This window comes from Malaclemys terrapin, chromosome 14, assembly GCF_027887155.1.
Source record: "Malaclemys terrapin pileata isolate rMalTer1 chromosome 14, rMalTer1.hap1, whole genome shotgun sequence".
Classification (NCBI taxonomy): domain Eukaryota; kingdom Metazoa; phylum Chordata; order Testudines; family Emydidae; genus Malaclemys; species Malaclemys terrapin.
This window is the reverse complement of record NC_071518.1, coordinates 4,375,704-4,402,183: the sequence shown is the minus strand read 5'-3', so window position 1 is coordinate 4,402,183 and position 26,480 is coordinate 4,375,704. Positions and strand designations below refer to the sequence as shown.

General features: G+C 51.0%; 3 protein-coding genes across 3 annotated transcripts in view; 1 reads left to right on the top strand and 2 right to left on the bottom strand.

Annotated features, from left to right (window-relative positions):
- Window positions 1-5,542, bottom strand: part of GALNS (galactosamine (N-acetyl)-6-sulfatase) — a 70,673-nt gene extending 65,131 nt beyond the window's left edge. Inside the window, exon 1 of the mRNA XM_054048646.1 lies at window positions 5,329-5,542. Within this exon, the coding sequence (XP_053904621.1) occupies window positions 5,329-5,433 (105 nt within the window). The 5' untranslated portion in view covers window positions 5,434-5,542. The remainder of the gene's footprint in view (window positions 1-5,328) is intronic.
- Window positions 5,543-5,550: 8 nt separating this feature from the next.
- Window positions 5,551-10,516, top strand: TRAPPC2L (trafficking protein particle complex subunit 2L). The gene is made up of 5 exons (XM_054048645.1): window positions 5,551-5,631; window positions 6,769-6,941; window positions 9,165-9,252; window positions 9,408-9,487; window positions 10,348-10,516. Exons 1-5 carry the CDS (start codon window positions 5,599-5,601, stop codon window positions 10,391-10,393), a joined length of 420 nt encoding a protein of 139 aa, XP_053904620.1. The 5' UTR covers window positions 5,551-5,598; the 3' UTR covers window positions 10,394-10,516.
- Window positions 10,517-17,226: 6,710 nt separating this feature from the next.
- On the bottom strand, window positions 17,227-25,987 carry PABPN1L (PABPN1 like, cytoplasmic). The gene is made up of 7 exons (XM_054049269.1): window positions 25,898-25,987; window positions 24,693-24,801; window positions 23,283-23,350; window positions 21,897-22,003; window positions 20,338-20,425; window positions 19,396-19,541; window positions 17,227-17,314 (listed from the first exon to the last, which is right to left on the bottom strand). Exons 1-7 carry the CDS (start codon window positions 25,985-25,987, stop codon window positions 17,275-17,277), a joined length of 648 nt encoding a protein of 215 aa, XP_053905244.1. The 3' UTR covers window positions 17,227-17,274.
- Between the last annotated feature and the right edge of the window lie 493 nt (window positions 25,988-26,480).

Below are 26,480 nucleotides of genomic sequence, written 5' to 3'. Positions count from 1 at the left end.
ATAGGCATTTCAACATCACCAATGGTCACTTTCTGGTCCGGGAAGAAAGTCCCTTCCTCCAGCTTTCGAAACAGAGCAGAGTTCCTGAAGACGCGAGCATCATGTACCTTTCCTGGCCATCCCACGTTGATGTTGGTGAAATGTCCCTTGTGATCCACCAGGGCTTGCAGCAGCATTGAAAAGTACCCCTTGCGGTTTACGTAGTCGGTGGCTTGGTGCTCCGGTGACAAGATAGGGATATGGGTTCCGTCTATGGCCCCGCCACAGTTTGGGAATCCCATTTCAGCAAAACCATCCACTATTGACTGCACGTTGCCCAGAGTCACTACCCTTGCTATCACCAGGTCTTTCATTGCCCTGGCAAATTGGATCACAGCAGCCCCCACCGTAGATTTGCCCACTCCAAATTGATTCCCGACTGACCGGTAGCTGTCTGGCGTTGCAAGCTTCCACAGGGCTATCGCCACTCGCTTCTCAACTGTGAGGGCTGCTCTCATCCTGGTATCCTGGCGTTTCAGGGCAGGGGAAAGCAAGTCACAAAGTTCCATGAAAGTGCCCTTACGCATGCGAAAGTTTCGCAGCCACTGGGAATCGTCCCATACCTGCAGCACGATGCGGTCCCACCAGTCTGTGCTTGTTTCCCGGGCCCAGAATCGGCGTTCCACGACATGAACCTGCCCCAGTGACACCATGATTTCCACATTGCTGGGGCCTGTGCCTTGTGAGAGGTCTATGTCCATGTCAATTTCCTCATCACTCTCGTTGCCGCGCTGCAATCGCCTCCTCGCCTGGTCCGGGTTTCGCCTTGGCATGTCCTGGCTCTGCATATACTCCAGGACAATGCGCGTGGTGTTCATAGTGCTCATAATTGCCGCGGTGATCTGAGCGGGCTCCATGATCCCAGTGCCAGCTATGGCGCCTGGTCTGAAAAAAGGCGCGAAAGTAGTATCTGATGGACCAGGAGAAGGAGGGAGGGCGGGAGGGAGGGCCGAGTGACGACATGGCATACAGGTACAGGAACAGGGAGAAACACAAACAACTGTCACACAGAATGGTCCCCCCAAAGATTAAACTGAAAACCGTGGGCTTAGCAGGCCATTGATTTCATGGAGGAAGGGGAAGCAAATGAATACAGAACAAATCTATTTTTTACATCTTGAGCTGGCAGCCGACGGTGCATCATGAGTGATAGCCTCTCCAGTACGATGACGATGGGTACCAATCATAATATACCATCATCTGCCAAAAGGCAAGGGGCTGCTGCTGTGTAGCAATGCAGCCCCACGTCTGCCAGCCCCACGTCCGCCAGCACCCAGCATCGCCCACGGCCTCTTCTGGGTGCTTACCAGACAATATTGGGCAATTGGCAGAAAATAGTATATTACGACTGGTAACCATCATCATCGAAACAGTAGCATGTCTGCCCAGGTGGCCATGATTGACAGCCACACCAGTACGACGATGATGGGTACCAGTCACAATATACCATCTCCTGGCAAGGGGCTGGTGCAATGCAGCCCTACGGCTGCCAGCCCCATGGCTATCACTCATGCTACACCGTCTACCGCCAAAAGGCAGTTAGCAGCTGCTGCTGTGTAGCAATGCAGTCCCACGTCTGCCGGCACCCAGAGGACATATGGTGACGGTGAGCTCAGCTGAGCTGAGCAGGCTCCATGCTTGCCGTGGTATGTTGTCTGCACAGGTAACCCAGGTAAAAAGGCGCGAATCTATTGTCTGCTGTTGCTGTGACGAGGGGGGAGGGGCCTGACGACATGTACCCAGAACCGCCCGCGACACTGTTTTGCATCATCCGGGCATTGGGATCTCAACCCAGAATTCAAAGAAAAGGCGCGAAAGGCGCTTCTCGGCTCTATGAGCTGTGGCGCAAACGTAGTATCTGACGGACTAGGGGAAGGAGGGAGGGCGGGCCGAGTGACGACATGGCGTACAGGTACAGGGAATTAAAATCAAGAAAGGTGGCTGTGCATCAGGGAGAAACACAAACAACTGTCACACAGAATGGTCCCCCCAAAGATTAAACTGAAAACCCTGGGCTTAGCAGGCCGTTGATTTGACGGAGGGAGGGGGAAGCAAATGAATACAGAGCAAATCTATTTTTTACATCTTAAGACGACGGTGCAGCGTGACTGATAGCCCTCGGCATCTTTCTGGGTGCTTGGCAGCAAATACGGGGCGGTGTATGACGATGGTCTTCAGGCCTATTGCACAATCGGCTGCTCGGGGAAGACTCTGCTAATGTGCGATGACCCGACTTGTAATAGGACGGCTAACAGTCGTAATACACCATTTACTGCCAAAAGGCAAGCCCCACGGCTGCCAGCACCCAGATCGCCGATGAAGGCTACCAGTCTACTGCACCGTCTACCGCCAAAAGGCAGTTAGCAGCTGCTGCTGTGTAGCAATGCAGTCCCATGTCTGCCGGCACCCAGAGGACATATGGTGACGGTGAGCTCAGCTGAGCTGAGCGGGCTCCATGTTGTCTGCACAGGTAACCCAGGTAAAAAGGCGCGAATCTATTGTCTGCCGTTGCTGTGACGGGGGAGGGAGGGGCCTGACGACATGTACCCAGAACCGCCCGCGACACTGTTTTGCATCATCCGGGCATTGGGATCTCAACCCAGAATTCCAAGGGGCGGCGGAGACTGCGGGAACTGTGGGATAGCTGTGGGATAGCTACCCATAGTGCAATGCTCCGGAAGTCGACGCTAGCCTCGTACTGTGGACGCGGTCCGCCGACTAGAGCACCTAGAGCATTTTATTGTGTGGACACACACAATCGGCTGTATACAACCGATTTCAATAAAACCGGCTTCTATAAATTCGAACTAATTTCGTAGTGTAGACATACCCTTAGTGAGTATGCTTACCCTGCAATTAGAAACCTGTGGCTAGCCCATGACAGCTGACTCAGACTTGTGGGCTTTGAGCTAAGGGGCTGTTTAACTGCAATGTAGACGTTTGGGCCCAGCCTGAAGCCTGGGCTGTAGAAGCGTGCGAGATGGGAGGGTCCCAGAGTGCCGGCGCCTGAACCTCTACATCGCAATTAAACATCCCGTAACCCAAACCCTGCAAGCCCAAGACAGCTGGCACAGGCCAACAGCAGGTGTCTAATTGCAGTTTAGACATAGCCAGCGTAGACTGGGGCAGTAACGCACTAATGCAAACACAGTATTCAGGGCCCAGGTACTCCTCTCCACCTCTTTATAACTTTTACATAAAATCTGGAAAGGGCTTGAAAGGGAACATCAGAGCATTCCAATTTTCAGAATACAGGTGAAGATTTTTAATCTGATAAAGAAACAATGACTGGTATCAGATAAAATTTCATTCAAATAGTTAACCCAAGTTCCAAGAACACTCCCAAAACACTGGCACTAAACAAATACCATTGTAAAGAATTTTTAATATTTATCATGCGTAAGCTGTTCTAAGGGTGAATAATGAACCGATTATGCACCTTATTCCACGTGGGCAGACCCCTGTGCTCGCACGGAGCCCTGTTGACTTCAATGGTGTTGGTTCAGCAGTTCGGCCACATGGAGTAGTTTGCAAGACTGAGACCTTGCAAACCCAATCTTTAAGCACTCTTTTTTTTTTTCCTCCCATTTCTGGCCTTCATTCATATTACTGTGTCCCATTGATTATCCTAACTCCACCAAGTTTCTGCGATGCCCATTATATCAATATCCTCATTTAATACAAGGCACTCTAGTTCACCCATCTTATTATTTAGACTTCCATCACTGGTATATAAGCATTTTAAAAACTTGTCACTTTTTAGCTGTCACCCATTACATCATGACAGGTTTCAGTGGTAGCCGTGTTAGTCTGTGTCAGTAAAAACAACGAGGAGTCCTTGTGGCACCTTAGAGACTAACACATTTATTTGGGCCTAAGCTTTCGTGGGCTCAAACCCACTTCATCAGATGCATGCAGTGTAAAATACAATAGGCGGGTATAAAAATACAGCACATGAAAAGATGGGAGTTGCCTTATCAAGTCGGGGGGGGGGGGGGGGGAGGTCAGTGCTAATGAGGCCAATTCAATCAGGGTGAATGTGGCCCATTCCCGACAGTGGGCAAGTAGGTGTGAGTATCAACAGAGGGAAAATTATTTTTTGTAGTGACCCAGCCATTCCGTCTTTATTCATGCCTAATTTGATGGTGTTTGCAAGTCTGCAAATGAATTCCAGTTGTGCAGTTTCTCACTGAAGTCTGGTTTTGAAGTTTTTTTGTTGAAGAATGGCCACTTTTAAGTCTGTTATTGAGTGTCCAGCGTAGAGACTGTCCAGTTTGACCAATGTACATAGCAGAGGGAGGGGCATTGCTGGCAACTGAATGAGACTTTTTTTCATTTGACTGTTTCTCATCAGATCCTACCTGTATTTTATCTTTCATACTCTCCTCCTTATTAGGACATAGGGCAGTGGTTCTCAAACTTTTGTACTGGGAACCCCTTTCACAAAGCAAGCCTCTGAGTGCGACACCCCTTATAAATCAAAAAAACTTTTTAATATATTTAACACCATTATAAATGCTGGAGGCAAAGTGGGGTTTGGGGTGGAGGCTGACAGCTTGCAACCCCCCCAAGTAATAACCTGCAACCCCCTGAGGGGTCCTGACCCCCAGTTTGAGAACCCCTGACATAGAGAATCTCTATTGGTAGATCTTCCCCTAAGGGATGTCTCTGTCCGAACCATATACTTCTCCGCATCTGTCAGCTTTCCCCCAGCTCTTAGTTTAAAAGCTGCTCTATGACCTTTTTCATTTTAAGTGCCAGCAATCAGGTTCCATTTTGGTTTAGGTGGAGCCCATCCTTCCTGTATAGGCTCTCCCTTTCCCAAAAGTTTCCCCAGTTCACCCCTCCACCCTATACCATCGTCTCATCCAAGCAGGCAGGTGACAACCCCCTCCCCAGCCTCCACCACCCCCAGTGATCCACCCCCCCTCAGCCTCCACCACCTCCCCGTGACCAGCCCTCCACCTACACCACAAGGGAACCCCCTCCCCAGCCTCCACCACCCCCAATGAAACCCCCCAGCCTCCACCACTATCCATGACCAGCCCCCCACCTACACCCCCAGTGAACCCCCCAAGCCTTCACCACCCCTGGTGACCAGCCCCCCACCTACATCCCCAGTGAACCTCCCCAGCCTCCACCACCCCCTGTGACCAGCCCCCCACCTAAACCTCCAGGGAACCCCCCCAGCCTCCACCACCCCCTGTGACCAGCCCCCCACCTACACCCCCAGTGAAACACCCTCAGCCCCCCAACGACAGAGTGCCCCTCCCCCGCTCGCTCACTCACATCGTCCATGAGCAGGATGAGGAGGTTGGGGGGCCCGCTGCGCTCGGCGCCCCCCGCGCTCAGGGCCCAGCACAGGCACAGGGACAGCAGCAGGCGCCTCTCCATGGCAACCGGCGCCACGGGCCCACTCCCCCGCCTCCTTGCCTGGCGGGAGCGGGACCGGGTCACGTGAGCCCGTCGCACCGGAGAGTCACATGACCTGAAGCTCGCGCGCCGGAGGAGGAAGCGTCCGCCTGATCACGTGATAGGGGAGGGGCGCCGGCGTCCAAGATGGCGGTGTGCATCGCCGTGATCGCCAAGGAGGTGGAGGCGGGGCGTGCTGCGGCCAGGGCAGGGAGGGGGCGCTGAGCTGGGGGGCAGGAGTAATAGGGTGCGGGTCCTGGGGGCAGCAGCAGTAGGGGTGGGCCGTGGGGCTGGGCAGGGGGTGGGAGCAGTAGGAGTGGAGGGCTGGGTTGGCGGAGGGGGCAGGACTCAGAAGTAATAGGATGTGGGTCCTGGGGGCAGCAGCAGTAGGGGTGGGCCATGGGGGGGCTGGGTTGGTGGGCAGGAGCAGTAGGGGTGGGCCATGGGGGGGCTGGGTTGGTGGGCAGGAGCAGTAGGGGTGGGCCATGGGGGGGCTGGGTTGGTGGGCAGGAGCAGTAGGGGTGGGCCATGCGGGGCTGGGTTGGTGGGCAGGAGCAGTAGGGGTGGGCCATGGGGGGGCTGGGTTGGTGGGCAGGAGCAGTAGGGGTGGGCCATGGGGGGGCTGGGTTGGTGGGCAGGAGCAGTAGGGGTGGGCCAAGGGGGGGCTGGGTTGGTGGGCAGGAGCAGTAGGGGTGGGCCATGGGGGCTGGGTTGGTGGGCAGGAGCAGTAGGGGGAGGGGGCTGGGTTGGAAGATGGGGGAGGAGGCAGGAGCAGTGGGCAAGTTGGGGTGGGGGCCGGAGGACTGATTTGAGAAGCTCAGGAGCGGTAGGGAAGCAGTGGTGCTGGGTTGAGGGGAGGCAGGGAGCTTGTTTAGAGGCTGGCATAGGGGTTGGTGGAGCAGGGGTTGGGAAGCCCCAGGTTTTTGTCACTCTGTGGGAGCCCTTTATGGGCTTTCTTCCAGGAAGGATGATTCCGATGAGATGACCAAATGAGCTGGGACAGTCTCACCTAGGGGGATGGATGGATCACTCGTTACCTTTGTGTTATGAGAAAATGTAAACCTGGCAATAGTCCTCTTCTAAAGACTGTTAATAGTAGAGGATAAAGCTAGATCTGCAGTATAAATACATGTTGCGCTATACAAGTGTAGACCAGTGGCATTCTGTGATGTCTTTAAATAGAATTTGTGGTTAAAAATAGCTAGTTTTTAAATAATAGCAGTTTGCATCCTCAGAGCACTACACTTACAAGTGCTAATCTATTTGGGCACAGAATAGGTAGCCCCAGTTAGCACAATTTGTCGTCATCCTTTCTAGAACTATCCCCTGTACATCCGAAGCATCCCAACAGAAAATGAACTGAAGTTCCATTATACAGTGCACACTTCCCTGGATGTTGTGGATGAAAAGATCTCTGCCATGGGGAAGGCCCTTGTGGATCAGAGAGAGCTCTATCTGGGACTTCTGTACCCAACAGAAGACTACAAAGTGTATCTTTAATGCCTGACAGGTGTGCTCTATAGGCCCTGTTCCTACAATCTGTCCTTTTTCAGTCAGAACTCCACTGATTTCTCTAAGCAAGGAATGCAGGGTTAGGTTTTAAAAGTATCTGTCTTCCAGTTCTAGAATTTACCATTGTTTTCATTTGACATTGTAGCTGTAAATCCTGTGTTGTGAAATAACCACTGTGCAGTTTGACTTTTAATGGGCAAGTGTGCTGAGGATTAGTATGCGTATATCTCATAGATTTTGGTACTTTCATTTGACCAAAACAACCTGAGAGAGAGTGCTTAAAGGGACACTGTCTGTTAACATTTTGTGAAAACCAGTGTTTTGGAAACTTAAGACCAGTAGAAATGTTTCCTCCCTTCAAGAAAAAAACAACAATGAAAACGGTTGCTTTTTAAAGTGTTTGAAACACAAACACTGCAGCAAGAGAAAACCTAGAAAGGAAACCTTTAAATGGACAACCATCCCTTTTGCTGGCCGTTGTAAAACTAGGTTGTTACAAGGAATGTAAATAGCCAATGAGTGTTGCAAAAGGTGAAGATTAAAAGGGGTCAGAGCCTTGGCTGGTGTGAATCAGTAATTCCACTGAAGTCAGTGAAACTATGCTGATATACAGCAGCTGAGCATCTCGTCCTGTATTTTTCCATTTATTTTTTAGAAACCCTTCACTTCAAATATTAATTTTTATACCACAGTACCTGTGATCGTTAAGGGGGTATTGGCATCTGACATTCAGCATCCATACAGCTGAGCAATGCAATTATGGGTTTATATATTCTTAGCTTGGCCCCAGTCCTGCAAGCTGCTCTGCACAGGCAACCACTGTGGCTTTTTGAAGCCACATAGAAGGCACTGTGGCAACGTGCATTGGTCTATTCACACAGAGCAGTTATTTCAAAACACAGGATTTGCTGCTGCAGTGTCATATAGGAGCCCTAGGTCTAAGGGTTGTTTAGCTGTGTTTTTGTCTGAATAGTATCAGTTCTGTTTATTCTTGGCCCTGTCTCTTAGGGCAGGTCTACACTAGAAGCGCTACATCGATGCAGCTGCTGTAGCATGTCTGCTGAAGACGCTGTATGTCAACGGGAGAGCTCTCTCCTGTCGGCACAATTATTCCACCTCCTCAAGAGGCGGAAGCTATGTCGGCGGGAGAGCATAGCACCAGTGTAGACAGTGCGTAGGTCAATCTAACTTGCGTCACTCAGGGAGGGTGTCTTTTTTCACACACCTGAACAGCACACGTTAGATCGACTTAAGCAGTAGTGACCTACTCTTCCTGTCTGCAATGAGGAAGTTTGGTGCAACTGAAGCTAGCTATGATTTGATCAGATTTCACAATTTATAAATATAGTATCTAGTTCTTCACTTAGCTAAAATTATGACAACTTGTCTGTGACTGAGGCAGCGAAATTGGACCTCCTCTGGTAATGCTGCTGAAGGTGGTAAGACTGCAGAAGCTTTCACAGATACAAAGTTGGTATTTCAGGAATAAGAAGAACAGGAGTACTTGTGGCACCTTAGAGACTAACAAATTTATGCAGCTATACCTGATAATTATGAGACTAGTTGATCTTTTAACATTTCTGTGGCTAGCCTTCTGCTTCCCTTTTAATCACATGGATTGAAACTTTCTGACTAATGTACCTGACAGCAGATATCCATGGCTTCATAATCCTGCTGCTAACTTTGAAGGTTCCATATTGTAACATTGCTGTTGAGTGATTACTGAGTCAGTGATATTAGCTACCCGAATGGGCATGGCTGCAAAGAATAATCAGAACTCTTTGATGAAGGGGGGGTTCTTGAGGGCCAAAGAAATTATCATCAAAATGACTGATGATTGAAGGCCATTTATGCCATTACTGAACAGTAATACATGCCTTGGGAGGCAGGCAAAGTAGCAGCTGTCTAAAAATACAACCTGTCATAACTCTTTCTAGTTATAAATCTTTATACAAACAGCCCTCTCTATGCTTGTGAAGCTAAGTTATCATCCTTTCAGAAATGGTAACACTAAGGTAGAAAATAAGTCCAATTTCTAGGACCCATCCCTTGCTTAGCTCATCTAGACATGGATTATATTGTGACCAATTTGAGGGTGACATCCACTTGTAAATTTTTCTTTTGACTGTACTCAAGTCTTATTTTAGTTGCTTTTCCAGGCATTTGTGTGTCAAAAATGTGTTCCTTAATCAACTGCACAGATATGGCTACGTGACAAATTCCAAGGTGAAGTTTGTTATGGTGGTAGATTCTTCAAACACAGCACTTCGAGACAATGAGATCCGCAGCGTAAGTGCAGGAAATCAGAATGTAACTTGCCAGATCAGTATTTTTGTTCCTTCCACTTATTCATAAAATGCTGAGAAGCCAAGAAACAAACAACCCCTCCCCCCAACAGTAATTTTCTAGGTTTTAATTAAAAACAAACCATGATCTTTTTTCAGATGTTCCGAAAGCTGCATAATTCATACACAGATGTAATGTGCAACCCCTTTTATAACCCTGGGGACTGCATTCATTCCAGGTGAGTGAGCTGCTTCCACTAATCCTTTTGATTTTGTTGCCTTTCTGGGACATGCAGAGCTATTAGGATTTAGCTCTTAAGAATGTAACTTCTGTGAGTGATCAGTTTAAAGCTGGGAGCTGCAAACTCCTTTCCAAAAACATGCAGCTGTACTCTCTTTGGACTACTTCTACCTAATAGAAAATTTGCCATTGCACCATCCTCATTAGAGGCTACATTTAACGTTCTCCCACAGACTTCACACTCATTAGTAGCTCTATGAACTGATATTAGAGATGCTGACTCAGGAACCTGGGGTTACTTAAAAAAGTTACCAATGGATCTTACTTAAACATTCTTTTTATTGAAACGTGGGGGATAATACTTTGTCAAGAGCCTTGTCCACTGGACACCTCTAAATAGGCAGGCTGTCGCTTTCGAAAATTCAGCCTCTGTAGAAGAGTATGGATGAGGAGACTATTTCCAGAATGCATAATTCTCAAAACAGTTGACAGGACAGTGCCCATCTTTTCATATTCAAAATCTTTTTATGGGACCAATGAGTGTTGTTCCCCTCCAACCATCATTGCATATGCAAAAGCAAATTTTCTATTCTTACCACTAAAATGACTAATCTACTGACGGGGCAAGAACCACGGTTACTTCAGCTTTATTAGAAGGAAAGTAATTGTTTGTGAAATGCATTGCACCAGTGGTAAGGAATGAAATATTTATTGTCAAGCCTGTGGGAAGTTACCATTAAAAATGCTTAAATAGAAGTTATGTCCTACCTACTAACTGAAGAGCTTCTTTGTATAAGAGATCTCAGTGTGGTGGACTGTCTTCTCTTCCTTTAATATTTCGTACTCTTCCTTCTCTAGGGCCTTTGATAATATGGTGACCTCCATGATGATGCAGGTGTGCTGAAGCTCCAGCTATTCTCTTTGAGTTTGAGAACATTCTCCATTGTACAGAAGTGTATCTAGGAAGCTGTGTGTATATATAGTCTTTAAACTTGTTCTGTGTAAAATAAACCTACTGCTGTTTGGATCTATGTCTGCTGGTGTTCTTGTGGCCAGTCACGCTGTGGAGCGTGGCACAACTTGCTTAGTAGAATATAGGCTTTGCTTTTAACTAGTATGGAAGAGTCTCTTGCTCCTCAATAAAGACAAAGGTAGTGAGCTATTGATCACTGTCCATGTCCGACCTCAGTAAAGCCCAGGGCTGCATGTTAAATTGCACACACAGTTGTCTGCCCAAATTGCATGCAGGGTTGAGCGTGTAAGTGGATGCAGCTGTATGGTAGGTGTGCAACCTTGAGATGCTTCTGTAAAAATCTGCCCCTAACTTATGCTTGAAATAGCTGTGCCTGGTGCAGTCTGAGCGGAGACCAGCAGCCAGCTCAACTGTTCAGCAAAATAGACATCTAAGGCAGACTGGGAATGGCAAAGTTAGGTCAACCCCACTCTTGGGGGAGTTGAAATGAACTGGTTTACTGCTCTGATCAGAACTGGGACCACCTCTTCTTGCTAGAGCAGTGTGCATACTGCTGCTGTATGCAGTTGTTAAATCGAGTCAGAAGAGGCCCCACTGGCTTGAACAGATGCAGTTCAGGCAGAATGTGGACCAGCCTTTTCTGCTCATTGCCACTTACAATGCTGGGTTCCCTGAGCTGCAGCCAGAGCATGTTCTTTCCTGACGCTGTTTTAAACTAAACCAAGTCTGGCTCCTTAGCCATGTTTCCTCATTGTGGGAGGAGCGTCCAGATCAGTGAGGTGGGCACAGACTGACGCCTGTAACTATCAAAGCAAAAAAACTATTACTTGAAAAGAGGTGACAGCTTCAGGTGCTTAGTACAACAGGGCCCATCACTGGATACTCACACCCCAAGCAGCTGCACCCTTCCCAACACACCTGGCTTCATTTTACCTAAGGCACAGATTGCCAAGGTCACACAAGATGGCTGGGGCAGAGCCAGTAATTAGACCCGACTTTCCAGTAACCCCATCCAGTGCCTTCACCTAATCCCCTCCTTCATGGGGGGAGAGTGCTAAGTGATCCACATGGCATTAAGTAGGGGTAGTGTGCAAGAGTCTACTCAAACCATACATGGGTATTTTCTTTAGTGCGTGCAAACCTGCCTGAAATTTGACCAGTGTTTGCAATTACACCCAGTTTGTGGTTCTATAACAGCTATGGAGGATGAGGTTTTTTAGCCACATTAAACTGAAGTGTTTAGTGTTTGATGTTACAAAGCAGGTTACTGACCCTCTACTTTTTCTTGTTTTGTCTCATCTTCACTTTTATCTCCAGCAGCTTGGCAGTCCTTCATACTATACTGGGGCATTAGAACCACCTATGCAGGTACCTAGTCTGTGTTCTTAGAATCACAGAATATCAGGGTTGGAAGGGACCTCAGGAGGTATCTAGTCCAACCCCCTGCTCAAAGCAGGACCAATCCCCCAGACAGATTTTTGCCCCAAATCCCTAAATGGCTCTCTCAAGGATTGAACTCACAACCCTGGGTTTAGCAGGCCAATGCTCAAACCACCGAGCTATCCCTCCCCATCTGCATTTCCACAGCCCCAGAGACATGCATGCTGCTTTAATCAAATTAATCCAGACATAACTAATTCCACTTTAAGATCAAAGCCCAAGAAAGTGGGGTTGCAGTACTGTGGTAGCAGAAAAATAGCCACCCTGAGGGCAGAGATAATAGTGTGCATTGTATTTCCCGTTCCAACTTGTCATTGCATCAGTCTAAGCCCATTGTATGGATCACATGTCAGACTCTCATTGCTCTGTGCATGAACATACACATACGGGAGTGGCTGGCAGAAGGGACCGTAACATGACGATCCTGTTTTGGCCAGAAGAGAAACAGAGTGTTAGGGAATTCTCTGTTCATTTTCTGGACTACATTGAGGATTGCACACTAACCCCACTAATACCTGTCTAACATCCATTAGTCTCCTGTTTTCTTCCCTCAGAATAGGTGAAAGGTTGAAATAAACATACAAACCTGCCAAAGGCAGTAGGCATTTGAACAAATTAAGGTGAGTTCTTAAATGGAAATCAGATTAGAAGCAGGTATATGCACCAAAACAAAGGACTGTACCTATCTCAACAAGGTGTATCCTACCCACAGGATGCAAGGTGTTGCGAGCTATTACTAGATCAGACTTACCAGTACAGGTACACTAGATGGGAGACCAATCCTGAGGCTGGAGGGTAGTAGTAAATTCAGGGCATCTAGCACAATGCCAGTGTAACAACCATTACAATAGAATACAACATGGATAGGTTGCCCTGGTTATAAAGGATTCTAGAGTCAAAGATTCCAAGGCCAGAAGGGACCTTTGTGATCATCCAATCTGACCTCCTGTACACCCCAGGCCATCGGACTTCCCCCAAATAATGCCTAGAGCAGATCTTTTAGAAAAACATCTCATCTTGATTTCAAAACAGTCAGTTACGGAGAATCCATCACGACCCTTGGTACATTGTTCCACTGATGAATTACTCACTGTTAAAAATTTACACCTTATTTCCAGTCTGAAGTTGTCTAGCTTCAACTTCCAGCCATGGGATGGTGTTACACCTTTCTCTGTTAGATTGAAGAACCCATTATTAAACATTTGTTCCCCATGTAGGTACCTAAAGACTGTAATCAAGCCACCCCTTAACCATCTCTTTGTTAAGCTAAATAGATTGAGCTCCTCGAGTCTGTCACTATAAGGCAGGTTTCTAATCCTTTAATCATTCTTGTGGCTCTTCTATGAGCCCCCTTTCTATGAATCCTCCTTTCTAACCCCCTCCTCACTAGTGCTGCTGGATTCTCCTCTGCCTTGCCCTTTCTGAATGCTGGGATCAGGGCCGGCTCTGGCTTTTTTGCTGCCCCAGGCAAAAAAGCCTCCGGCCGCCCCTTCCCCCCACCAGCGCGGCAGGGGAGGGCGGCCGGGGCCCCGGGGGGAGGGCGGAGTGCCTGGCTGGGGCTCCGCTCTCCCCGGCAGCCAGAGCACCAGGGGGAGGGCGGCGAGCCCTGGCCGGGGCTCCGCTCTCCCCGGCGGCCAGGGGGAGGGCGGCGGGGGGGAGGGCAGCCGGAGCCCTGGGAGGAGGGCGGAGTGCCCAGCCAGGGCTCCGCTCTCCCCGGCGGCCAGAGCGCCGGGGGTAGGGCGGCGAGCCCGGCCGTGGTCCCGCTCTCCCCAGTGGTCGGAGCCGGAGCGCCGCACTGCGCCGCCCCCCTCCAGGTGCCGCAAGCACAAGTTTGGTGGGCTGGTGCCTGGAGCCGGCCCTGGCTGGGATGATGGGAGAAGGCAGGAGCCTTTTCCTTTCTACTCCACCATTTCTTCTCCTGGCTTCTTGGAAGGATAGAGGTTCTGAGCGCTCCTAGCCATTTGCTCACTGCTCTCCAAGCTGTCTGGCAACACAAAGAGTGCTTCTGTGATCACAGCAAGGGAAATTCAAATCTTGAGAGTCCAGGAGACAGTGACTCAAGGAAACACAGAGCGAACACCAGAGCTGCACTGGATGCGTATAGTCTAAACTTCTCCTGAAAACTCGGCATCAACACCTGGCTGGTTTTCCTAATCTTCCCCCAACTCTCGTTCCTTGGAAAGTGGAGAAATTCCTGGGTTTCTCCATCTTTTCCATACTCCAAGCACTTCCTAAGGCATCCAGCTCTGTATCTGCTATAAAATCATTACACATGCTGCAGGGACAATCCTGCATTGATCCTCCGGGGATGGGGAAGATGTGAGCTAATAGAGGTTTTCCTTCTCTGACTTCAGAGGAGCCAATCCTCACTGATGAGAGGGAGAAGGGAGACAGGAAGCACAGATGTATGATGTTATGTGCCACGTTTGTCCCCAGGGCAAGTCTACTGAACACCAGGGTGCATGTGGGCAAACTGTTCAAAAACAAACACTCCAGTTAAATCACTGTGAAATAGCAGAGAATGAGGAATGACGTTCAGCAGGGTTTCAAGCGCTGGCTTGCAGGCCATTCTTGTGTTCTTACTGAACTTGAGGCATCATGACTATGTCTCTGCCAATCAGAGAGAATAGCTCTGCTTGGAATGCCAGGAAAACCTGCAGGTCCCTTGTTTGAGAAAGGTCCAACAATGGTCTAGCTACAAGTAACAATTCGCTTTCCAGGACAGAGCTGCAGCAAACGAAGAGCGAGCCCTTTCATCTTCTCCGAACACAGGCTAACCTGGAAGACCTCGCTTACTCCAGCCACTGGAAATTCAATTTGCTCCTGACTATGGGCCAAATTCCCCACGTCCGTGGATATGGACCTATATTATGGTGTTCTCTAATAAACATCTTGTTGCAGTAGGTGTGTTTTTTTCTGTGGTCTAAGAGCCTTCTAAAGGCAACTAGCTCAGTGCAAAGACAGGTCTGCTGCTTTTTCTGCACTTTCATTGTGGAAGAAACTTTTTTAGACAGCAGGATAATTTATTTTTAAAAAAGATATCTGTCGATTAAACAGTACCTTTCACAAACAGAACTTGATCAGAGAAATCTGCCCAGCTCAATCAATACATTTCAGCAGTAATAACTTAAGTGTCAAACACTTCACTCTCCCATTCTCCAGCTCCCCTCCCACCCAAACAAGTCACACCTCTACCTTACTATTTTGATAAACTTCTACACGTAAAAAGGTGAGTTAAATCTTTCCACTTGCCAAGACCAGCACTCAGTGTTTCCTTTTCAACAACAGTCATTAAAAGGTCACTGCCAGGTACTTTAGACCCAAAAAACAGGTTTTGTAAAAGTTCTAGGGCATAAAAGATCTACCAACAGAAATGACTTTTTTTTTTGTAATCAATGGGAAAGGTTTGGATTGTCCCTTCAAAATTTGCAACCCAAACTATGGGCTGGTTCAGGAGAACCAGAAAGTGAAGCAACAGTCTCTCTATGCTCCATGCTAGACAAAGTGCAAATAGTAAACACGTGTGAAGAGTTAGATTTTTGAAATTCAGTGATCCAAGGTGTTAACAGGGAGCGAAATCGGTTTCTAAAATAGGTTTCTTATCCTGACAGCGTCCCTTCAACTGTCCAGAAAGCTGCCTTAAGGGTTAGTAATTGCATCAGTTGTAGCTGGGGAAAAGGGAAACCTGACTAAAGGTCCTGACAGGTTAGTGCTGGAATTCTAATAAAATGTATTTAAATGTATAACTTTACACAGTAACATTGTTCACGGGGTTTCTTAACCGGGCTTTTCTTTTTAACCAAAAACATTTTCCTTTAAAAATAGGAGCAAGTTTAGCACTCATGAAAGTGAGACAAACTGCAGTGGCTTGGACTGCACAATGCAGACAGGTGCTGTGCAGGAATTCCCACACAAAACCCCCTCCATGCACTTCCACCCTGACTGGCAACAGCCCCTGCTACGTCAGCCTAGGCCTTCCAGCACTGACCTCCAAACTGTGGTCACTGGGAGAGGAAGAAATAGAGCCTAAGCTTAGACCCACAAAACTCACCCTTGTCACTAGAGACTGGATTCAAACTCTGCCCACCAGAAGTGAAACAGTGAGTGCCTGGACTTGCATCACAGCTACAGAACAAGGTCGGGGAGAGAAAGAGTTTGCAGGTAGTCAGGTCTTGTGTAACCCCAGACATTAAAGAAAACACACTAACGTTTAAAGAGAAGCCAGGTTAGGGATGCCTTTTCTTCCAGGAGATTTACAGGGCTGAATCCTGCTCTTAGATACAGAAGAGTAGGAGCACATTTGAGAAAGCCAAAACCACAGTTATGCTCACTCCTCTACCCAGGAGCAGAATCAGGACCACTCACTTCTGGGGACAAAGGCCTAATGAGTTATTTTACTTCAACGGAAAAAGTTTGGATTTCCCCTCAAAATTTATCTAAGACCCTAACGAGGTTTTTACAGTTATTTTTTTAACATAAGGCCAGATCTGAATTTAAGCAGTGTCCCAGAGTCTTACCCCTGCCCTTCTAGAGGGTAGAAGAGATCCCACTTTCCTTGGAGGGTCTTGAGGACCCGCCTGTGCTAAAGAGATGTCAGCATCCATGATCCACAGGACAAGCAGAAGAAGTGAGTCACAGAGAGCAAAGTGGAGACATCTGTTTCTCCAGTCTGGCAGCAGGAGGGGTTTAGACCTTCTCACACGGTGGCAGCAGCAGGTGGAGCAGAGAGACGCTCCTGACAGCTGTGGCCCAGCTGAAGTACAGCTGACAGTTTTGGAAACAGAACATCCTGCAGCTCACTTCTCCTAGAGGGATTGTTTTCCCATGCTCCCCGCTATCCCCATCACTCCAACATAGCCCTGTCTGAATGCGTTGCACAGTCCTCCAGAAGCACCCACCCACCCACATCCCTGCTAGATCAGTGCCAGAGGGCCAAATCTGGCTTATATGGAGTCCTAAAATGCAGCCCTGTCCTCCAGTTTCTACAGGATGAGGATAAAGCCGATCATCTGGTGAACTCTGTTCCTATTCACTGTCAAGAGCACTTCATGTATGCCCAGAGATCAGCTGTTCTTTCTAGCTGGGAGAATATTGGGTTCAACAAGAAGGATTTGACATTGTAACCAAACTCGGGGCACGCCTCTGGCTCCTGGAAAGTGCCAGCGTGGCTCTGGTAGCCTGGCTCCATTCTCCCTCAGAACAACTCACCCCATTAACTGCGCAACATGCAACTGCACTGTTCCATCCAGGCAAAAATATTAAAATCGTCCAGACTTCTCTTTGCTCGGGTAGGTTCTCTTTAAACCCCTCTCCCATACCCCACTTTTAAATCCAGCCCTGTTGGAGTCTCCAGCGTCATCCCATCCTTCGGCCTAGTAGGGAGAGTACCACGGCGATAACCTGCCATGACCCCTAGACAAGAACAAAAGCAGTATCAGCAAGCACAGGCCGGCTCAGGCAACGGTCTTAGGTCAGCGATTTAGTCAGTTACCGAATCAAAACTGTCTGCTCTTCAGCGTGGGAGAGACCGGCCATTCGAGATGGCCCGGCTGCCCTAGGCCTCGCACAGACGAACGAGCAGCATTCCTGGTCCTCAATACAGCCCAGAGATAGCTCTTATCTCCTTGCTCCCAAGCGGCTTCAGCTCACAGCGTAATAGCCTGTTCCACCCGGTGATGGTGGCACCACAGGAGACTGACTCGTTCAATTGCTGGTCTCATCAGCAGGGCATATGGGCCTTGATAGGCTCAACTTCCATTTTCAAGGCAGTGGTGAGTGGCCCTGAAGGGAGCCCCCATCCACTCTTGGGCTGGGCTGGAAGGATGCTGGAGTGAGCAGAATGTACTAATCAACTCCAAACTGCAGGGCGCAGGCCTGCCCACAGAGCCATTACCTAGCACCCCGTGTCTTCAGAGTGCCATGCAAGCATTTCGTTAGCACAACCCTGCCAGGAGATCGAGGCACAGACGGGGAGGTGCCCTGCCAGGTCGGGGCAGATCTGGGAGTAGAACCCCAGAGTAGCCAATTCCTAGGGCTGCCCTCAACTAGACCACGCTGCCTGCTTTCACGGACAGCGTGGCAGGGTCAAGAGGAATTCCCTCCGCCATGGGAATAAACCCGGCTCTCCCCAGGGAGCCTATAAAGCAGAACAAGCAGTATCTAGCAATGGGGGCACTTTACTGCTGAAGCAGGAAGCCCAGGCATGGGCTGGAGAATTGATCCCAGTGCTCATCTCAGTGTGCCTCGAAGCCAGCCACGCTTGGGTCACCGAGGTGGAAGGACATTCACAGGTACTGCGCGCCCTGGGCATCCGTCTCCCACAAGAGTCACTGCTCATTTCTGTCCCTTTCAATTGCAGGAGAGCTGCCGCCCGCAGGCCCTGCCAGGGTGCCCACGTTCACATCTGCGCACGGCTCCCAGCCTCCCGCTTGCCATGCGGACACCCGGGTGATGTTAACAGCATGTGACTGCCCGTGGGACCAGGAGAGGAATATGCTTCTAGTGCAGGCTTCTCTGAAGTAACAGCCTCAAGCCCTTAGGAGACAATTCCTGCAGGACCCCTCCCCCCAATCTCTGACCCCACGGGGAACACTACTCTGGTTTTACTGGGGGGAGACGGAAGTATCAAGGCTCGTGTTGATTAACCCCCTGCTCCCCTTGCCCCTAGCAAGTCCTGTCTGTATTCTTGCACACCCCTGCCTCCTCTTCGAAGCGGGGCAGCTTACATGGACTGACACTTGGGGCGACGTCGAAGTCCGAGTGGAAACTCACACGAACCAAGGAAAGGGATTCCTGCAGAACAAACACGGGCAGCCGCCAGCCATTAAACAAAGAGTTCATTACAATAGAGAGGCAGCCTGGGCGAAGAGAGTAAGCATGGTGCTGCGGGCGGATTCAATGGCCTTGGTTCTGCTAGACTTTTCTCTCCCAAGTTTTCCCACCGAGGGGAGCACTTGCATAGCTGGCCTCGTTTTCATTCCTATATCACCTAGCTCTGTTCCGAGCAGGGCCAGGTAAGCCGCCTGGAGACTGAAGCGCCAGCAGCCAGTCTACAGTAGCGCTCACACCGTTCGTAGTACTCCAGGTAGCCATGGAGGAAAGCTCACAGAAGAGTCTAGTGCAGACACAGGGAGTGTGCAGCTTTGGGGCAGGTGTACACCTTGGTTTGCTCCTTTTGGAAAACAGGGATAAATACTCCCCCCTTCCATTCCCCGTTCCCTGGCAGGTGGAGGGGCTTTGCTGGTGTTTAGCCATGGAAAGGGCTAGGTGAGTGCTTTGTGATACTCCCAGCAGCTGGTCGGATAGGGACAGCCTATGCTTGGGACACCTAGTGACCAGGGAAAATGCCCCTCTTGTGCCAATTGCAAATCTGATTTGCTAGCACAGCAATAGGACTGGAGACATCCCGCACCAAACCCCTGCCAGGCAGGAGAGCACATGGGATTCTCCATTCTACCACTGACCTCCTGTCAGCAGGGAACGTCACCGCTCACCTGTACACTCTCCCTCGAGGTCTTGCTCTCAGCGCTCCGTAGATGTTCGCCCTTTGCGACAGGGCCCCCCTGCTTGGAAAACGGCCCCTCGAGCCCCCGCGGTCAGTTGTGCTGATACCTGGCATGTTGGTCCTCTTGGGCAGCACCTGCGACAAGGCAAAGATCAAGGAGTGGCCAGGACTCTGGTTAGGGTGGTGAAGCACTGGAATGGGTTACTTAGGGAGGTGGTGGAATCTCCTTCCTTAGAGGTTTTTAAGGTCAGGCTTGACAAAGCCCCGGCTGGGATGATTTAGTTCGGATTAGGTCCTGTTTTGAGCAGGGTGTTGGACTAGATGACCTCCTGAGGTCCCTTCCAACCCTGATATTCTATGATTCTATGACCCCTGCCCCAACACTTCCCTTCCAAACGGCACGTCTCCCACTCAAAACAGAGACAGCATCTTGGTGAACCACCTGCAGCAGCCTCCCAGCCAGGAGGGAGCAGGGTTTGAAGGTGACCACAAGTGCTACATTTCCCAGGCTATAGACAGTGGCACCGAAGGGCCCTCCCTGAGTGGAGCTGGCCCCTCGTCCCCAGAGGGCAAGGCCTATCGCCAGGCAGGGGGCAGCGTCTCTAAGGAGGGAGGCAAGAGGCAAAACCGATGAAACCCACAGCAAAGAAGCTGGAGCCAGGCAGGAGCAGCTCAGACCCTGACTGAGGCCTGCACCCTGGGAGACCTGGAAGTGTAGACTCAGCACTGGGAGGCCTCCTTTTTCAGCACCCAGAATCACCCGAACCAAGTACAAACAGCTGCAGCCCAATGACGTATCTCTAGCCCAGTCTGTGGTCCGGGTGCAGACCCCCAGGAAGCAAAGTGCGTTCGTCAGGAAGGCGAATCCCTCCCTAGGTTCATGGCACTAGTCACTCCTGCCTCGCACCCCTATTGGGCCCGGTGTCCTTACCTTGATGACCCGGCCTCTGAACATGCTCTCATCCAGCTCCACCGCTGCCTTCACAGAGCTCTTGTCCTCAAACTCAATGTATGCATACCTGGGAAGGGAAAGGAAAACAGCGTCCCCTTTGCACTGCAGCATCTGCTCGGGGAGGTCACAACACGGGAACCTGCACAGGTGGCCAGGTAACATCGCGGTCCGCTGCTCAGCACGGGGAGTCTGTCCTGCCACTCTAAGGGCCTTTCATTCAGATAACTGACTAGGCACCGCTCCAGACAGCGCTGAGAGAGTGGAGGGTAGCAGATCACACCATGGCTGGCACTGGAGCTATACCTACTGCCATCAGTTCAAATTATTCAGTCGTGCAATCAACCATTAAACAATTTTTAGAGCACGACGGTTGGCAATGCTCTTTCCCTGGGCTGCGATCTCTCTCACCACCTGGTAAGCCACGCGCTAGACAGCCCACCTAGGCAGCATAGAGCCCCTGCACCAATCTGAAACCGAGCTCGCACCCTGCATTCAAGTGCAGCTCTCGCTAGACAGATGCTATTGAGTCCAGATTGCGACGGGGACTGGCCCAGTGGCAGAGTGTTATAACGTGGTTAGAGCTAGGAAAAGCACCTGGGGCTAAGCTTCCCAGGGGATTGTGAATCAAGGAAAATTCTCCAGCTTCAATGACCAGGCAAGTCATGCAATAGCTCTGAATCCCTGGCACTTAGGTTCTGATACTGCAATTGATGGCGCTTGACTGGACTGCTGGGCCTGCACAGAGCCCCACTGCAGTCAATGGGGGATCTGCACGGGCAGTGAATCCCACCCACGCGCTCCCAGTGCAGGACTAGCGCCTTCACTTGCTGCCTGTCCAGGGCAGAGGCCAACTCTATGGGTGTCCCACAGCACCAAGTATGTTGTCAGCAAAATTCAGAATAAATCCTGACTCTCTAGAACGCAGGGAGACAGCCAGCCCATGACTCCGTTATGCGAGAGGAGAGAAGCGGCACACCTCTGTTTTAATGTAGAGCCGAGAGCCGTGCTGACACTAATCATTAAATCAGAGAAGTATCGAAAGTTCAGACACAGTCTCCCCAGCGCCTTTCATCCCAGCTTGTGCCAGATGGAAGGAGCACATCAGCAGCGACAGAAATGATATTGACAGGTTTCCAGACCGGGTAAGAGGAAGGAGTAAAGCACTAGGCTTCGGACTTAGCCTCCAAAGCCAGACATGCCCGGTCTGCAGAAGAGCTCTCTGCACCCAAGGTGGGCCGCAATAGAGGAAGAGGACAATGAAAGAAACCTTAAACCCCAACCCAAAGCCATGCTGGGTCTACAGCTGGTTTCCCTGCAGATGCTGGAAGTCAGAGAGAGACGAGGTTTCGGCAGAGATCTGATGATCCCAGCATAAGACAGGAGAAGAAATAGGAATGGCCGCCTCCCTAGTTAATGGGGCTCTGGGAAAGGAATTTCTAGAGCAAGGATATGAGGATCCCGCATCATGTTCTCAGAACATATTCCCCACCCAACCCCAAACTGCTACAACCCAAGTGTCCCTAGAGCACAGCACTGACCCTTTGGGATGTCCGGAGAATTTATCACAGAGGATGGTCACTCGGTTGATCTGCCCACAGCTATTGAAATGGGACTCCAGCTCTTCTGCTGTTCCACCATAGTCAACCTGCAAAGACATCCCCGTTCCATTCAGATGCCACCAAGGGCTCATGCCCATGCCCTGCCAGCCAGCCCCAGAATATCATTTGCAATGGCTCAGCCTTCCGCCAGCTCAAATTATTCAGGGCTGCAACCAAGCACTAAACAGTGATAATAAATAATGTTGTAAAAAGCAACAGAGGGTCCTGTGGCACCTTTGAGACTAACAGAAGTACTGGGAGCATAAGCTTTCGTGGGTAAGAACCTCACTTCTTCAGATGCATCAGTGAGGTTCTTACCCACGAAAGCTTATGCTCCCAGTACTTCTGTTAGTCTCAAAGGTGCCACAGGACCCTCTGTTGCTTTTTACAGATTCAGACTAACACGGCTACCCCTCTGATACTTAAATAATGTTGATTTATGAGGTGCCCCATGCCCAGCTATTATACGGGGAACCTCACCAATGGCACCAGCCAGTGAATTTGCCCCATGTGCAGGGCACATGTTGGAAGCTGGTTCAATGCCCATTCACTGCAGTTGGTAGATTTTAACCCCATGTCGAGGAGCTCCTGTCTGGAGAACATCAGAACATGAGATCTGCCCCTCGTGCATCTTTGCCTCTGGATTCAGGGCTCTTATAGGGTATGTTATACAGAGCTAGGCTAATGCCACAGAACCCTTCCTGTGAAAGTCTGCGCCAATCAAGAAGCGAATCAGCTCGGGCTGCGTTCAGCAGCTTTTGGCCTCGTCCTCCACAAGGATTCTCAGGAAGACGCTCACTGACACCGGTGACGCTGGCTCGCAAGGCCTCGCGTAGACCCATAGCACAGCAGCAGTGCCTGAGCCTCGTGCTGGCCACTCACTGCACCGAGGTGACTCGGCTAGAAAGAATCAGACATTCCAGCTGGAAACCTGAATCCAAGCCTTGACCATCCAGTCAGGAACAGAAACAACACCGTGTGGCCTAGCTAGGCCCAAGCAAAGCCACTTGTGTTTTTGAATATCCACAAGTGAGCCCCAGACCCAGGACTAATGGTGGAAATTATCAAGCAGATAAGTTTGAAATAAGTTCAAGACAGCGGCTCTCACCCATTTCCCTCGTAGGAGGGGATGCTAAGCACATCCAGTAATGTGTGGTTCATCCCGCTCTGCTCCTAGCAGGAGGCTGGGACAGACCGTCTTGGGACACATCCCACCCCCAGCCCATTAGCATAAGGAGCAGCAGCTCTGCTGAGCTTTCTGCCCTGGGAATGTCACCGAAGGGGGGCGGGGGGGTCTCATTGTGGTTTTCGACCTGTCCCACTTACATTGCCCACGTAGATGGATCTCTGATCAGCCTCGATTTTCTCCTCTGCTGTCCTAGGAAAGGGAATACCTGCCGAGACAAGGATTCCTTTGAAGGTGCTGCACAGAAAGAGAGTGACGGGGTGCAGTGGGGTTTCTGGCCAAGTAAGATTGGTGCTGATGGGAGGGCGACCCTGACAGCCCTAGAGACTGAATTACTAGCCCCTCAGCCCTCAGAGCAAGAGGTCTCCTCAAAGGTGAAAGACAAGGTGACATTCTTCCTCCGCACACCATCCCTGCCACTTCTGCCCTGAGCACCCCCAATCCCCAAATCTGCCAACGTGCTTAAGTCCCCATCCAAAGCCCACCTCCCCTCGTTCCACTCCAGGGCCTCTCCAGTTACTGCAAACCACGCAATGGGCGTTACAAACTAGGCTGAGGCCACCAAACTCATTTCACGTGTGACAGGCGTATCTGAACCACGATCTCCAGAGGGGAGAGCTGAGTGGGTTGATTCCCGGCTAGGTGCAAGCCTTTGTTGAGGGAACCAGTCCTGCAGCCCTCTGTGTTTATTCTCTTCCTCATTTGGGGTCTGTCCCCCTTTGGGAAGGGGGAGTGTTACCCCAAACATGCCACATTGTGTCCTTCGAGCATGTCATCACCAGAGAGGCACTAAGGCCCCTGCAGGAGGTGGGGGGTATTTTACAAGGACCTGCCAGACAGACTCAGACCTGTAACCCATCTAGCCTGCCTCTTGGAGTGGCCTGAGCGTCAGAGAAAGGCACTAGACCCACCACAATGAAACAGCCAGCCCTGAGGGAAGGATCTCCCGAGCCCCAGGGGCTGGTTCGTGCCCCTAGAGCTGATCTAGCATAGCAGGAATGGCCGGATAATAGAGCTTTGACCCTGGAAAGCTCCAGGTGCTTGTGCCAAGCCAGCAGCTCTGGCACCAACGGCACCTTCGAAGAGCTCCGCACTCACTCCCTAAGCCTCAGCACCCCAGGAACGAAAGCTGTATCCATCACTGACCGAGGTTAAGTGACTTGCCCAAGGCCAGGCTCAGGGCAGAATCAGTTGCAGAACTGGGGACAGAACCCATAAGCCCTCACTCTGAAACCCATGCTCAGTGTCCTAAGCCATGCGTAGGGGGTCCTCCATCCACTCTCACACAGCAGAGATCCCCCATTCTCCCACTGCCTCCCTGACAATGGCACCTTTGGAGGCAGACTAGGCCAGGGAGCCTTTGACACGGTCACTATCCACCCCTCTGGCTAATGGGGATATGGCACTGGCTGTCCCTTGAGGCCTCAAACACGGCAGCATTTGGCCCTGCGGTAGGAAATCCTGTCCCATGTGCCTCCCAGGTTCAGCTAAACCCTCAGCTTAACACCCCTCGGGAGCCAACCCCTCCCGGGGGAGCTGCAGCTCCGTACCTGCCTGCGATCTCAGGATGAGGTGGTTCTTGGCCTCAGCCTGCAGCTCCTTGAGCCTCTCGTCCTCCTCCTCCATCTCACGGACTTTGGCCTTGATGGCTTCCAGTTCCTGAGCACCAAACCCAAGAGGCCGAGCACGTGAGAACCCAGTGCAGAGAGGGGCAGCTCTGCAAGAGGAGACCCCAGGGCCAAGTCCCGTTTCCTCCCACCCGGCGTCGGTCTTGTCTGCTCAGCGTCAGCTCTACAGGGCAGGGCCTGTCTCATGACAGGTCTCTGCAGAGCCTCTAGTCATCTGGGGTTAGCTGCGCAAGTTCGACCCCTGGCTGCCCCACAGACTTCAACCGGAGCGGCTTACCCCAGTTCAAGCAGAGTTGCGGTGTCTTCCCTGCGATTAGCTAACGGTGGTTAGCTAACCTGAGTGAAACACACGCAGCGAAGAGTGGCCTGCCTTGGGAGCTTGGGTAAGTCAGTGACAGAGCCAGGACCAGAACCCAGGTGTCCCAAGTCCTCCCTTGCCCAGTGTCCCATCCACCAGCCCATGCTTTTGCATGGATGAAATTAGTGCCACCAAATCACATTCAGCCAACCAATGAATCACACGGCTCCCGAGCCTCGAGGGAAAGACGTAGCAGAACTGCACCCCGCATCACCACTGTAAAACGGGGGGGGGGGGAGGGAATCTCCCCTCTTGCCCCAGGGCAGGTCCCCAGCAGAGCCGGTGCTACCATTAAGGCAAACTAGGCGGTTGCTTAGGGCGCCAAGATTTGGGGGCACCAAAAAGCGGTGCTCCCAATTTTTTTTTTACAGCGTTCCTGGGCTGGGCTGCCGGTGGCGCGCTGACACGTGCGGCTCAGACTCCCTCTCCCAGCGCAACGGCTGCTCCACTTCTCCTGCCTCCCAGGCTTGTGGTGCCAATCAGCTGTTTGGCACCACAAGCCTGGGAGGGGAGGAGAATTAGAGCGGGGGCGGTGTGCTCGGGGAGGAGGCGGAGCAGAGGTGAGCTGGGGTGGGGAGCTGCCACTCGGCTCCTCGGGGGAGGCGCCTCAGGGCGGAGGGGGGAGCGGGGAACTGCCGCAGGGCTCGGGGGGGGGAGAGGGCGCAAGGTGGAAGTTTCGCGTAGGGCGCAAAACTTCCTTGCACTGGCCCTGGTCCCCAGAAAGACAAACGTCAGTGGTTGTAGCTCAGCGCTCTAGACACGCACTCACCGGGTCCAGCACACCCAGCTCCTCTGCACTGTCCCCCTCCAGCGGGCTCAGGTCTGAGTCTTCATCCGCGGCCTTTTGCCGAGCTGCCATCTCTGCCACGTCCCAGGAGGAATCCACCCTTGCCAGGGACGGTGGTGGGTCCTGCCACCAGGCCCCGGAGGGGTCCAGAAAGAGGGGGCTTTATGGGAACCGTGGCAGAAACAAAGAGAGGTTTCAAGTGACATTTGAGCAGCTAGAGACGCTGGGTTCCGCTGAGATGCTGAAGCACTTTCCATGTTTTCGCTCACGCTCCCCCCCAGACATAGTCACAAAGCCCCCTCGTTATCCTCCTTCAAATCCCTACTCTGCCACGAGCCCGACAAAAACTTGGCCATGGTGTGCCGAGAGCACAGCCCCTCATGCTGATTAGCACGGTCGTTGTTTCCTTGCGCTCCCCCTGTTATGTCTCTTCTCTTATATGGAGACTGTCAGCTCTTTGTACAGCCCCTGGCACACCGGGGGCCTGGTCTATGAACCAGGCTCTTAGGTACGACTAATAATCTTGTAACTTCATTGGGCGTCTTGCCTAAAGCCCCAGCTCCTG